Raw genomic sequence first — 15,407 nt, forward strand, 5'->3', positions numbered from 1 at the left:
CAAGTGGGACTTCTGAAAGCAGATCTCTTGTTCCTCCACTGAGCTGGCCATGCCTCACCTGGATGTCTGCACTTTAACGCCCCCATTGCAGCTCTTCTCACGTACATTCTCTGTCATGGTCATAACATAGCTAACAATTCCATCATGTTTAAAAAATATGCCAGACACTGCTCTAAGAACTTCACATATATTAAGAAATTTAGTCTTTATAGCACCTCATTTTACAGATAATGAAAGTGAGGCAGAGGGACCTGTTGAAGGCCACATAGCTAGGTGATAGTGGAAGCCAAATTCAGAGAGTGTGCTTCTAACCTCTGCATTATCCTAAGATTTTTGTTCACTTGTTCCCCCCTGACATCATTTTGAGCCCTCTAAGGCAGGGGCCAGTGCTTCACACAGAGTAGATTCTTCACCGATGTGTAATGCATGATGAAAAACAGAGAGATGTAAAAGTAGAGCAGAGGCCTTGGTTCCCGGCTTTTGAAATGAAGGAGAGAAGAGAGAGGATTAGGAAAAGGTCACATGAAGATGTTAAACCTCAGGCTCTGTTCCCAGAGACCCCTCAGCTTGCCTACCTGTGGACTCGACAGAGGAGATTTAGGGTCCTGATCAGGCCTGGGATCCTGCCAGGGGGTTATGATTAGGCTCTGAATCTCTGAGGAAGGAGGCAGGTTGCAGTGAGATCTAACTTCATAAGTGTGCTGATTCTTCTTTACCTGCAATGAGAATTGTTGATAGAAAGGAACCCGGGGGTGTTCCCCTCGACCTGCCTCTGCAAGCCAGAGCCCTGGGAATCATTTCTGCAGCCTTCCCAGGAGAGAACAGTCCTGATGCCCTCACTGAGCTCTGTGCCCAGGAGACTGAGGCATCTGGGCTCCAGAGGTGTAGCCTGTACACCTGGGAAGGGAAGTAGGGCCATGGAGCTGTAGGGGTGGGGGTGTGTTCATGTGTGTGTATGTGTGCTATGTTTACATGTGTGTGCTGGTACACTCTATGTGCTTTCTGTACACACGTGTGCTCATGTGCATGTCAGCATGTTGGGTGGAAGGAGAAGTGATGGCCTCTGACATCTCTGAAGTTCTATGGCTGCAGGGATGACTGTATCTAGGTGTAGGTTAGTGTTACAGGAAAGAGATTAAGGTACACACTCTGGAGTCAGACTGAATGGATTTGAATACTGGCTCTGTCTCTTACAAGATGTGGGAACTTTTGTGGGAGTTAATCTTTTTTTTTTTTTCTAACTGTGCTCTGTGGCATGAGGTATCTCGTTTACCTGACCAGGTATTGAACTCACGCCCCCTGAGTGGAAGTGCAGAGGCTTAACCACTGGACCACCAGAGGTAACATTTTTGAGACTCATTTTTGATTGATTTTTGTTTGTCTTTCTTAAACACTTTATTACTTCAAGATCTTAAGCCAGATTACTTATTATTGAATTTCACTTCCAGCAATCCCTATATGGGTGAACTGGGAAAAGTTATTTAACTTCTTTAATCCACACTCTTCTCAAGTATAAGTTATATAGCAATCACAACTTTTAGATATGCATTTTGTTTTCTTTTCTTTCAATTTTTCTTCCTTTAAATAGACTTTATACTTTAGAGCATTTATAGAATCATGCAAAAGTTGATCAGAAAGTACAGAGAGGTCCCCATTACACCTGTCCTTATCTGTATTTGTTGTAGTCTAGTCACTCTTTTGCGACCCCATGGACTATAGCCTTCCAGGCTCCTCTATCCATTGGATTTCCCAGGCAAGAATACTGGAGTAGGTTGCCATTTCCTTCTCCTTATATAGACAAAGCTTCCCCCAAGATTACCCTTCCCCATCAGAGTATATTTGGTATAACTGATTAACCTACATAGACACATCATCACCCAAAGTCCATAGTTTACATTAGGCTTCTTTCTTGATGTTATACCTTCTATGAGTGTTAAAAATATAATGACATGTATCCATCCTCATAGTATCATCCAGAGTAGTTTTATTGCCTTAAAATTCCTGTATTCCATCTAATCCTTTCCTTCCCTCAGCCCTTGGCAACTACTGATCTTTTTACTGTCTCTGTAGATTTGATTTTTCTGGAATACAGTGTTGGCATCATATAGAATGTAGTCTTTTCAGACTGGCTTCTTTCAGTTAGTACATACCTGCAAGCTCCTCCATATGTGTTTTCGTGGCTTAGAAGCTCATTTCTTTCTAATGCTGAATAATATTCCATTGCCTGGATGTTTATTTCACCTATCTAAATATATCTTTTTGCGGGTAGCTAGACGTGACTGAACTGAACTGAGATGTGACTTACTGTACACAGGTAATGACAAAAATTAGTTTTGCTACCTGATGTTGACAGAAAAAAAAGCATAACCTAAAAGTTGAAAATTATATTTTATTTGGCAGACCAAAATGAGGACTTCAGCCTGGAACACAGTCTCTCAGACTCTCACTTTTCTATTTAAATTTTACTTTTTTTTACTTTATAATACTGTATTGGTTTTGCCATACATTGACATGAATCCACCACAGGTGTACATGAGTTCCCAACCCTGAACCCCCCTCCCACCACCCTTCCCATATCATCTCTCTGGGTCATCCCAGTGCACTAGCCCCAAGCATCCTGTATCCTGTATCGAACCTAGACTAGCGATTCATTTCTTACATGATAGTATACATGTTTCAATGCCATTCTCCCAAATCATCCCACCCTCTCCCTCTCCCACAGAGTCCAAAAGTCTGTTCACTTTTCTATGTATCAGTTCAGTTCAGTCACTTAGTCACATCCAACTCTTTGAGACCCCATGGACTGCAGCACACCAGGCTTCCCTGTCCATCACCAACCCCTGGAACCTACTCAAACTCATGTCCATTGAGTCAGTGATGCCATCCAACCATCTCATCCTCTGTCATCCCTTTCTCCTCCCATCTTAATCTTCCCCAGCATCAGGGTCTTTTCCAATGAGTCAGTTCTTCCCATCAGGTGGCCAAAGTATTGGAGTTTCAGCTTCAGCATCAGTCCTTCCAATGAATATTCAGGACTGATTTCCTTTAGGATGGACTGGTTGGATCTCCTTGCAGTCCAAGGGACTCTCAAGAGCCTTCTTCCACACCACAGTTCAAAAGCATCAATTCTTCAGTGCTCAGCTTTCATTATAGTCCAACTCTCACATCCAGTGTGACTACTGGAAAAATGATAGCTTTGACTAGATGGACCTTTGTCAGCAAAGTAATGTCTCTGCTTTTTAATATGCTGTCTAGTTTGGTTATAGCTTTTCTTCCAAGGAGCGAGCGCCTTTTAATTTCATGGCTGCAGTCACCATCTGCAGTGATTTTGGAGCCCAAGAAAATGGAGTCTGCCATGGTTTCCATTGTTTCCCCATCTATTTGCCATGAAGTGGGACCAGATTGGAAAATGCAAAGTCTGGACTCTAGGAAATCATTCCTTTGCTATGCACTCAGCTATCTGGGTCCAGTATCCTGTATTTTTTCATCCTGAGTCTCCTCAGGGTGCATGGTTGGGGGCAGCTGGAGTGACTGACTGCTTAGTGGCAACCTCTGTGTTCTCATCCTAGTCTCCCTGCTCTCAAATTGAACAAGATCTACAGTGCTTTCCTTGGCCTCTCAAGTACATCCCAGTATTTATTGCTTTTACCTGCTTGGCTAGTTTCCACTATTTGTTTTTTTAAAGTATAGTTTATTTATTCTATTATTTTAGTCTCAGGTGTTCAACATAGTGACTCATAATTTGCAATATTTTTGCAAATTATACTCAGTTTACTGTATAAAAATAATGGCTATAGTTCCCTGTGATGTACAATCTATTCTTTTTTAATATACATTGTAGTTTATATCTCTCGATCCTCTACCGCTATATTGCCCCTCCCCACTGGGCTTAGTTTACTGGTAACCACTAGTTTGTGTTCTATATCTTTGAGTCTCTTTCTGTTCTTATTAAAATATTAATTCATCTGTTTTATGTTTAGATTCCACACAGAAGTGATAACAGAATATTTGTTTCTTTGCTTGGCTTATTTCACTAAGGTCCATCATATAGGTCCATCCATAGTGTTGCAAATGGCAATATTTTCATTCTTTTGTATTCCATTGTGTATACATGTAGTGCGTGTGTGTGTTCAGTCACTCAGTTGTGTTGAACTCTTGAGTCCTCATGGACTGTAGACCACCAGGCTCCTCTGTTCATGGAATTTTCCAGGCAAGAATATTGGAGTGGGTTGCCATTTCCTATTCCAGGGAACCCCAGGGAATCTTCCTGACCCAGGGATTGAACCTGTGTTTCTTACATCTCCTGCATCAGAAAGCAGATTCTTTACCATCGAGCCACCTGGGAAGCGTGTGTGAGTGTGTGTGTGTATCACATCTTCTTTACCCATTCATCTTTTTAGGAATACTTAGCTTTTTCTTCTGTCATGGCTATTATGAATAGTGTGCTGTGCACATTGGGGGTGCATGCATCTTTTCGAATTAGTGTTCTTACATTTTTTAATCTATTCCTAAGAGTAGAATTACTGCATTCTGTATTATTTCTGAGCTTTCCCGGTTACTCAGTGGTAAAGAATCTGCCTGCAGTGAAGGAGACACAGGAGACATGGGTCTGATCCCTGGGTCTGGGAGATCCCCTGGAGGAGGGCATGGCAATTGACTCCAATATTCTTGTCCGGAGAATGCCATGGACAGAGCAGCCTGGCAGGCTACAGTTCAGAGGGTTGCACAGAGTCTGAAACAACTGAAGTGACTTAGTACACATGCATGGTATTTCGATTTTTATTTTTTTGAGGAAACTCCATGCTGTTTTCCACAGTGGCTGCACGAATTTAAATTCCCACCAAGAGTGTACTTGGGATCCCTTTTCTCTACAGCCTTGATAACATTCGTTAGTTGTAGACTTTGATGATCACCCTGTTGACAGGTATGAGGAGATATCTCATTGTGGTTTTGATTTGTAATCTCTGATGATTAGAGATGTTGCGTATCTTTTCAAATTCCTGTTGGCCATCTGTATATCTTTGGAAAAATGTCAGTTCGGGTTTTATGCCCATGTTTTTAATTGTACTGTTGTTTTTTGATGTTGAGTTGTATGAGATGAGACGTTTATATATTTTTGATAACAACCAAGCATTTCCTCCTATTTAGTAGGTTATCTTTTCATTTTGTCAATGGTTTATTTTGCTGTGCAAAAATTTTTAAGTTTACTTAGGTCCCATTAAAACATTTTTGCCTTTATTTCTTTTGTCTTAGGAGAAAAATCTTAAAAATATATCACTACAATTTATGTCAAAGACTTTTCTATGTTTTGCTCTAGAAGTTTTATGGATTAGGTCTTACATTTAGATCTTTAATCTTTTGGGTCTATTTTTATATACTGAGAAAAATTGTTCCCATTCTTTGAAATGCTCTGCTCATCTCCTTGTCTATTGAATCTTCTTTTCAAAATTCAAATTATCTTTAAGGACAATCTTAGGTCATTATTCCAAGATATCTTTCCCTATTTTCTTTCAAACCCATGTTATTACATATTTTTAAAATAACAGGACTTCGTGATTTCTTGAGCACTGGAGAAGGCAATGGCAACCCACTCCAGTACTCTTGCCTGGAAAATCCCATGGATGGAGGAACCTGGTAGGCTGCAGTCCATGGGGTTGCTAAGAGTCGGACATGACTGAGCGACTTCACTTTCACTTTTCACTTTCATGCATTGGAGAAGGAAATGGCAACCCACTCCAGTGTTCTTGCCTGGAGAATCCCAGGGATGGGGGAGCCTGGTGGGCTGCTGTCTATGGGGTCGCACAGAGTCAGAGACGACTGAAGCGACTTAGCAGCAGCAGCCAGTGTGAAGCACATGAAAGAGTTCTTTTGGGGTAGTTTTATTATTCTACCATATGGGTGGCAGAAACTGTTTTCCTAAATCTGGATTTCTAGCAATACTTGGTCAAGGATCGAACGTATATTTGTTCAAGGTCATTGATAGAGGCTGAATGATCTGACTTCCAGGTCAGTGCTCTTACTGTGATCAACAGCACCTCTTTGGGTACCATGTGAAAAGTGGATACACAGCAAGGATAACCTGATCATCTCTTAGGTCATCTCCCAATGATGACATTCCCTCTTGTTATTCTTTCTATGAGTGAATTCTGTCCCTTAATTTCCTTAGACCCCTCTTCATATCTTTGTTCCTCAAGCTGTAGATGAAAGGGTTCAACATGGGTGTCACTATTGTGTACATAACTGTGGCTACCCGGTCCTTCACCACTGAGTACATGGACAGTGGCCTGAAGTAGACATAGATGACACTCCCATAGAAGAAAACCACCACGGTGAGGTGGGAGCCACAGGTGGAGAAGGCCTTCCACTTCCCAGACGCAGAGGGGATTTTGAGCACAGTGACGATGATTCTCAGGTAGGAGAAGAGAATGCACAGGAAAGGGGTGGCAATGACAGCCAGGGTCTCGGTCATGACCACCATCTGGCTGGCTGAAGTGTCAGAGCAGGAGAGCTTGAGCACCGGCTGGGTATCACAAAAGAAGTGCTTGATGACATGGGAGGCACAGAAAGACAGGCGGGACATGAGTAGCACACGCAGCATGGAGTGCAGGTGAGAGATGGTGCACGAACCCAGCAACAGGAGGAGGCAACGCCGTGGGCTCATGACCACACCATAATGGAAGGGGTTGCAGATGGCTACCAGCCGGTCTATGGCCATCGAGGCCAGCAGGTAGCTGTCAGTATTTGCAAAAGCCATGAAGAAGTACATCTGGACCAGGCAGCCCACATAGGAGATGAATTTTGTCTCTGAGAGTAAGTTCACCAGCATGTTGGGCACAATGACTGTTGTGAAGCAGATATCCATGAAGGACAGGTTGCTGAGGAAAAAGTACATAGGGGTGTGGAGCCGGGAGTCAGAGTGGATGGCCAGGATGATGAGTCCATTCCCCACCAGGGTGATCAGGTACATGATGAGGAAGACAGCAAAGAGGGGTTTCTGCATCTGGGGGTTGGAAGAGATGCCCAGGAGGATAAAGTCCGCAGTGCTGCTGCTGTAGTTCTTCATCTCCATGTCTTTGATCCCTGGTCAGAGTTTGAAGGTGGTGTGGGAGAGATGCGAAGGGCAATTTGAGGATGGCTTCTTTCCTAATCTCCAGCCTATTCAAAAGAAAAAAAAATGTCTACCACATTTTGTTAGATTATTTTCTTCAAGAAACTATGGAAACAAGGAGTTCTAACTCAACATGGGGGAAGTTAAATAATTTTAAGCTGCTTCATAAATGAGAAGTAAAAATTTCCCATGTGTTTCTAGGGAGTTCTATATAGCCTAGTCTGTCTGAGTTATTCTCAGTTCTCTCTCTCTTTTTTTAAAATAAATTTATTTATTTTAATTGGAGGTTAATGACTTTACAATATTGTATTGGTTTTGCCATACATCAACATGTATCTGCCACAGGTATACATGTGTTCCCCATCCTGAACCCCCTCCCTCCTCCCTCCCCGTACCATCCCTCAGGGTCGTCTCAGTGCACCAGCCCCAAGCATCCAGTATCACGCATTGAACCTGGACTGGCGATTCGTTTCATATATGACATTATACATGTTTCAATGCCATTCTCCCAAATCATCCCACCCTCTCCCTCATCCTAGATGTCCATCAGCAGATGAATGAATAAGAAAGCTGTGGTACATATACACAACGGAGTATTACTCAGCAATTAAAAAGAATATATTTCAAACAGTTCTAATGAGATGGGTGAAACTGGAACCTATTATACAGAGTGAAGTAAGCCAGAAAGAAAAACACCAATACAGTATACTAATGCATATATATGGAATTTAGAAAGATGGTAACGATAACTCTATATGTGAGACAGCAAAAGAGACACAGATGTATAGAACAGTCTTTTGGACTCAGTTCTCTTTTTAAAGATTCTTCTTAGGTTCTTTCCTGACCAACTCCCTAATGCCCCTCCCTTTCTTCTTATAAAATAGGGGAAGAAACTGCTAGGTCCCTGATGCTTTCATTCAAGAGGCTCCCGTCCTGGATGTCCTCCCATTCAGATCCTTTCCTACTCATATGTGCAGAGGTAGGGGTGGTGGTAGTGAGGGTGGGACAGAAGTGTGAATCGGATTTAATCAGTGCTCCCCATTATCCACAGAGCTCAAATTAGAATGTTTTGGCTTCAGAGAAAAACCTGCTTAATATTTATTTAAGCACTTCTGTTTTATTACAGTGATCTGGACACTTTTTCTTTCAGATGTGTTAGTTACTCAGTCGTGTCCGACTGTTTGCGACCCCATGGACTGTAGCCCACCAGGATCCTCTGTCCATGGGGATTCCCCGGGCAAGTATACTGGAGTGGGTTGCCATTTCCTCCTCCAGGAGATCTTCCCAATCCAGGGATCGAACCTGGGTCTCTTGCACTAAGGGTCAGGGATGCCATTCAAAATAGGAGTACAGTTGACCACTGAACAACATGGGCTTGAATTGTGCAGATCCACTTATATATGTAGATTTTTCAATAAATATGTAGTACAGCACCACATGATCTATTGGTTGGTTGAATCCTTGAAAGTAGAACTGGATATGGTGTGCTGTGTAGTCATATGTGCATTTTTGACTGCAGGAAGGGTCAATGTCCTTTATTTTTGTATTATTCAAGAGTCAACTGTTCTACCCCAGGATTAGCCTATGTCACTTAGTTTATTCCTTTAAATAAATATTTGTTTCCAATTGAATATTTTGAAGTTCTCATACTAAACATTCAATTACTGCAGGAATATAAAACTTTGAATGTGAGTCCCATTCCCACCAATATCATGGAAGAGAAGGCACAGATGGCCTCTGGCTACTACTATTGTGCTACACTGCTCAAACTGAGATAAAATTGACATATAACTTTGTGTAAGTTAAGGTGTACAATTTGTTGATTTGATACATTTTTTTTCAGATTATAACCTAGCTCCTTTAACCTTTTTTAAAAAATTGTTTACCAGCATATCATTAACTAGCACTTCTATCGCCACACATAATTATCATTTCTTTTTGTGCTGTGGATGTAATTAAGATTTAGTCTCTTAGCTACTTTTGAGGTACATGCATAGTTTAGTATTATTGTCTGTAATTGCTAGGCTGTGTATTATATCTCCTGCACTTATTGTTCTAATAATGATTGCAAATTTTGTACTCTTTGTACTCTTAAACAACATTTTCCCCATTCTTCCAACTTCCATCCCTGGTGATCACCATTCTTCTTAAGAGAGTAGATCTTAGATCTTCCCACCACACACACATACAAAAAGGTAATTGTGTGAGTTGATCAAGGTGTTAACTAACCCCAGTGTGGCAATCATTTTGCCCTATATCATCAGTGTATTAAACATAACATTGTACACCTTAAATTTATGCAAAGTTACATGCTAATTATATCTCAATAAATCTGAAAAAAATTTCAAATTAATGATTCAATGCACCTATAATAACACCCCAAGAGGATTTATATTTTTTATCTTTTAGAATTAATTTTTATTGGAGTATAGTTGCTGTACAGTGTAGTGTTAGCTTCTGCTGTACAGCAAAGTGAATCGGCTGTCTATATACATTTATTTCCTCTTTTTTGGATTTCCTTCCCCTTTAGGTCACCACAAGCATTGAGTAGAGTTCCCTGTGCTATCCAGTATGCTCTCATTAGTTATCTATTTTATACATGGTATCAATAGTGTATATATACCAATCTCAATATGAAGGGGAGTTTTTCATGGAATTGAGAAGGTCATTCTAAAAGTCATCTAGATGTGTAAGTGGCTAAGAAAAGATAAGATAATTTTGTAAATATTCAGATAATGACAGTGAATTTTCTTACCTGAAAATCTAAGGTCCTAGAAATGAAAAACAATAAGGTGATGGACAGGGAGGCCTGGCGTGCTGCGATTCATGGGGTCGCAAAGAGTCGGACACGACTGAGCGACTGAACTGAACTGAACTGAATGGTATATATAGAGGTAAAACGTCAATGGACCAACAAAGAAGTTTGTATGCCTGTATTTATACATATGAAGTGAAGTGAAGTGAAGTGAAGTCGCTCAGTCGTGCCCGACTCTTTGCGACCCCGTGGACAGTAGCCCGCACCAAGCTCCTCCATCCATGGGATTTTCTAGGCGAGAGTACTGGAGTGGGGTGCCGTTTCCTTCACATACATAGATCTAGATCTATATGGAACTTAATATACAATAAGGGTTCATTTCACAGTAATGGAGAAAGGATGGACTATCAAGTGACATTTATGATAATTGGCTAAACATTTGGTAAAAATGATGCTGGATTTCTCTCTCATCTGCACAAACCCATATGAATTAATTATCTAAACATTAAAATCAAAAACATAAAATATATTAATTAGGAAAAAATAAAGGAGCACATTTTTATGGTCTCAGGATGGGGATGCCATTCCAGGCAAGAAAAATGTTGTAGAAGCAAGAATGGCAAAATACCATACTCAAAAATATGAAGATTATCCCCAAAGAGACCACAAGAATGGCTAAAATATAAACTATTGACTCAAAGGAAATATCTACAACACATTTATCAAAGAAAACATGTAAGATGTTCAACCTTATTGGTAATCATAAATAGAAATTAGACTTAAGTACAATTATCATTTATCAGAATATCCATAAAATTGTTTGAACAATATCCAAAGGAAAAAAGACCTCCACATACCTGATGGTGAGACAATTATCAGTATAACCCTTTTGGTAGTCTCCATCAGATTTGAAAACCTGCATCTCATTATCCAATGATTACACGTGTAGGAAGCTATCCTTTTAAAATAGTCATATGTGTAGCACAAGGATATGTACACATATTTTTATTGTAATATTGCTTCTAATACCAGATAAAACAGTATGATAAAACAAACAAAACGCAATGACAACCCAACCTAAATATTCATAGATAGTTGAATTATAATAATTATAGTGAATTTGCATTACTTACTATCACACAGTCTCTAAAGAATGTAGATGACTGATGCTAGTCAACATTTATTAACACTCAATATATGCTACATGCTAGGTACTTTGGCTCTTATCATTTTAATATCTCCAAATCTTGAGAGATATGTACTATTATTCCTACTTTACAGATTAAAATACAGTTTAGCAAAGTCAATTAACTTACCAGGTCCCATAGTTAGTAAGTGGTAGAGCTGAGATTTGAATTCAGGCAGTCCAATGGCAGTTGGTAGGAGACATTCATTGCTAAGCTGTGTTATCACTGTTACACTGCTGTCTGTGATAATTTGTTAAGTGACAAAAGCAAGATGCAGAACAATGGAGACAGAGTAATCTTATTTTTATAAAGAAATGTATCTCCTTTATATGCCGTGTTTGTTGTGGTGTGTGTGGTTATGTACTGTAGTTGCCTCCTGAAGTGAGAATGAAGGGATGAAATGTGGAGTTCCTTCCATGTTTCAACTTATATTATGTAGTCACATTAAAAAATAAGGGACACATGTTTCTTTCATTAATTTTATAATTAAAGATGAATGTTCCCTAAAATTCCACTTCCCAGACAGCTAGAGATATGTGCATATTTTCCAGTTACTTTATACACACAGTTATCTATACACACATATTCAGGAACGGGGTCATATTAGTCATAATACTTTTTCTCCTCCATAGACAGTGTTACAATGGATCCTTTTTTTATAAATATTTTGCACTCATGAGGCAGCTTGTATGATACAGAATACATTCTAAGAGATGGAATGCTGAGTTGAAGAGTATGAGCACAGAAAATTTTAGTAGATAGTCCTAATCTGAGACTCATTCTTGGGCAATGTATTCATTTGATTCTTCCCCCGTGTCTTTCACTGTGTCTTTTATCTCAGTCTAAGACTGTTTTCCCAGTGGTAAAGGGTTGATCTGCCTTGGTCCTGCACCTGGATTCTTCAGATCTATGTGACATTTTTCAGGGCGGTAGTTAGTCTCCTTTCCATTTAGTTTAAATTGATAACTTTGTCTATTTCCCCATGTTTTGGGCAGGTCCTTTCCCCTCAGTGCACCCACCAATAAAATGGGGTTTTTCAACTTTCTACCCGCTTACTCCTGTCATTTGGAGACTCAAATAACATTAGACATATGCATATACTGAGAATTATATAATTGTATCTATTAAATATGTGTAGATTTTATATATCAATTATACAATCAATAAAGCTGTAAAACAAAAACAAAACCCAGCATTACAGAGCCTGGAAGGTTTGTCGACTTAATACACATAGGACCCTGCCCTATTGACTGTCCCTAAATACTTTTCTAAGGTAGAACTGAAATGAATTCAGTGATTTTGACTGCAGTTGGTTGAGTGTCATGGGTAGAAGCCAATTCCACTTCTTTGCAATACCTGCTTGCTGCCACCACATAAAGGAGGTAAACTTGTGTTACCAATGGTATTCTGAGGCTCTATTATGAACCTGTTTACAGAGAAGGAATGAAAACGCAGAAGTAAAGAACAGACTCATAAGCACAGTGGGGGAAGGAGAGGCTAGGACAAGTTGAGAAAGTAGCATTGACATGTATACACTATAATGTGTCAAATAAATAACTAGCAGGAAGCTGCTATATAACATAGGGAGCCCAGTGCTCTGTGATGACCTAGAGGGATGGAATGGTGGCGGGGTGGGGTGAGGAAGGAAGTTTAAGAGGAAGGGATATATATATATATATATAAAACTAGGGATATATAATTATGGATATATATATATAGATATATATATAATTATGACTGATTTGAATTAGTGCTCAGCAGAGACCAGTACAACATTGTAAAGCAATTATCCTCCAATAGAAAATAATAATAAAAAAATAAAAGATAAGATGGGAAAAAGACTGAGCGTGTTAGAATTCAGAAATGAACTGCCTGTGCCCCTTCCCAGATATTTAGCCTCTTTCCCATGGTGTTGGTATCACATGACCCACATGAGGCAAAGGTAGGATGCTGCCTTATCAAGGCTTTCCGATGATTATGAAGAAACACGGGGTTTTGATTCACAGTCAGTTTAAGAGTAAAAATGGAAGCACTTTTCATTTCTTTCAAAAGCATAGTTCTATGATTTGATTGGATTATGTATAAGTTCATTATTAATTTCTTACTTGCATTCACCATCTTCCTGTTATTTAAGATAATTTATGCTAACAGATTTCATATGGTAAAGTACTATATAAATGGAATTGATTGTGGTTAGTAATAAAACATTTTGTATTACTGGTCAAAAAAATAAAGATAGTTGTGTGAGTGTTTGGTAGAGCTTTCTGTATGGGCTGTGTGCTCAGTCGTTAAGTCATGTCTGACTCTTGGTGACTCCATGGCCTGGAGCCCACCAGGCTCCTCTGCCCAAGGGATATCTTAGGCAAGAATACTGGAGTGGGTTGCCATGCCCTCCTCCAGGAGATCTTCCTGACCTAGGGATTGAATGTATATCTCCTGTATCTCCTGCATTGGCAGGTGGATGCTTTACCACTGAGCCACCCACAGGTGTTTACTCTCATTGCTCATACAATAAGCTAGAAGAATGACTTTTAAATAACAGGGGTTGTCATCAGTTTGTGACTGGGAAGGACCAGGGGGGACAGAACTTTTGCAAGCCTTATATATCACACTATCCATACTTGAAAGGTTTGCTCCCTTCTTTGATAATTGGGAAATAAAGACTATTTCTTTAGTGCTCTACTTTCTCCACTGGAATTTTCTACTTTGTGGACAGTTGCCGTCTCAGATTGATTTTCCTTTCTTTGATTCCTAACCACTTATGTGAGATCGGTTTCATCAGCACCAGCCCACCTGACCAGGGAATAGGAACTGGGAACACAAAATGCACATCCCAAATAGGAAATAAACACGTTTGGTAGGTGATAAGCGTTAGTCACAGTCATGTCCCATTCTCTGCGACCTCATGGATTGTAGTCTGCCAGGCTCCTCTGCCCATGGAATTCTTCAAGCGAGAATACTGGAGTGAATAGCCATTCCCTTCTCCAGGGGATCTTCCTGACCCAGGGTTTGAACCCGAATCTCCCACATTGCAGGCAAATTCTTTAGGGTCTGAGCCACCAGGCAATGGTGGTGATGGTTTAATCGCTAAGTTGTGTCTGAGCCACCAGGCAATACACTGGTGCAAAATTACCCAATATTCATGTACCTACTCCCAAGAGTAGGCAAGGACAGCTGGAAATTGACTAAACTGAAGAAAATTAGTGGACGTTTACTGAACAGATTCTGTGCTTAGCACTTGTCTCATGTAATCCACACAATAGCACTGTGATGTTAGTAGCATTATCACCGTTTTTTTTTTTTTTTTTTATAGATTGAGAGACTGAAGTCCAGAGGGTCACAAAGCTAGTATATCTGACACTTAAATCTAGGTATATTTGATTTCAAATCGCATGTTTTAAACTACTTTATCAGACTTCTTCCCCAAACCATCATCTATGGTAGAGAGCGACAGTGGCCAGTCCTTTGTAGGCAGCAGTCCTTCCTGCAAACTGCCTTCAGCATCCTTGCTCACCTGTTCCTCCTCCTCTATCCTTGCCTCCCACACATTGGGATCCTGTCATTTTCCCTGCTTCCTGCACCCATTTCTACCTCTCATTACATAAATCTTTATGCTCAGCTCTCTCCCTTCTCTTTGGAGAGGAATGGTTGGACCACAGCTCTGGCAGATTCTGAGTGAAAATTGATTTTCTTCTTTCCCACCATCAGGACCTGATCTTAAAATTTCTCCTGGACCCCCCCTGTGATGTTCCCACTACCAGCAGTAAGACACACAAGTGTATAGTCTCCTGAAGTGATATAACCTACATAAGAGTCTGCAGGGTGCTTTTCAGGATGGTCTTTCTTTCCCCAACTTTCTGAACTCTCTCCTTTCTGCCTAGTTTTCACTCCTGTAGCAGATTAAAACTTTACCTAGCCCTTCCCAGTTGTTCCATCTAGATGCCAAAGCAGGTGGACTTTTCAAATATGCCTATTGGATTCCTTTCTGTATTATTGTCTTCCCTCTGTCTCAACACACTGAGCCACCAGAGGAGCTTAATGTGGGACTTCTGAAAACAGATCTCTTGTTCCTCCACTGAGCGGGCCATGCCTCCCCCAGATGCTTCCACCTTGTCACTGCAGCCCCTTTCCATGTATATTCTCCATCACGGTCATATAATAGCTAACAATTCCATAGTGCTTATACGTGCCAGACACTGCTCTAAGCACTTCACACGTATTAAGACATTTAGTCGTTATAGCATCTCATTTTACAGGTGATGAAAGTGAGGCAGAGGGAACTGAAGTGACCTGGTCAAGGCCACACAGCTAGGTGGTCGTGGAAGCTGGATTCAGGATGTATCCTCTTAGCACCTGC

The 15,407-nt window shown here is 40.4% G+C and overlaps 1 protein-coding gene across 1 annotated transcript; it reads right to left on the reverse strand.

The window, feature by feature from the left end:
* Nucleotides 1-6,133: 6,133 nt before the first annotated feature.
* Nucleotides 6,134-7,172, reverse strand: LOC138079668 (olfactory receptor 1L4). The gene has a single exon (XM_068972376.1). The coding sequence runs from the start codon at nucleotides 7,067-7,069 to the stop codon at nucleotides 6,134-6,136; it is 936 nt and encodes a 311-aa protein (XP_068828477.1). The 5' UTR covers nucleotides 7,070-7,172.
* Between the last annotated feature and the right edge of the window lie 8,235 nt (nucleotides 7,173-15,407).

The sequence above is a fragment of the Capricornis sumatraensis genome, chromosome 1 (genome assembly GCF_032405125.1).
Source record: "Capricornis sumatraensis isolate serow.1 chromosome 1, serow.2, whole genome shotgun sequence".
In the NCBI taxonomy this organism is placed as follows: Eukaryota; Metazoa; Chordata; class Mammalia; order Artiodactyla; family Bovidae; genus Capricornis; species Capricornis sumatraensis.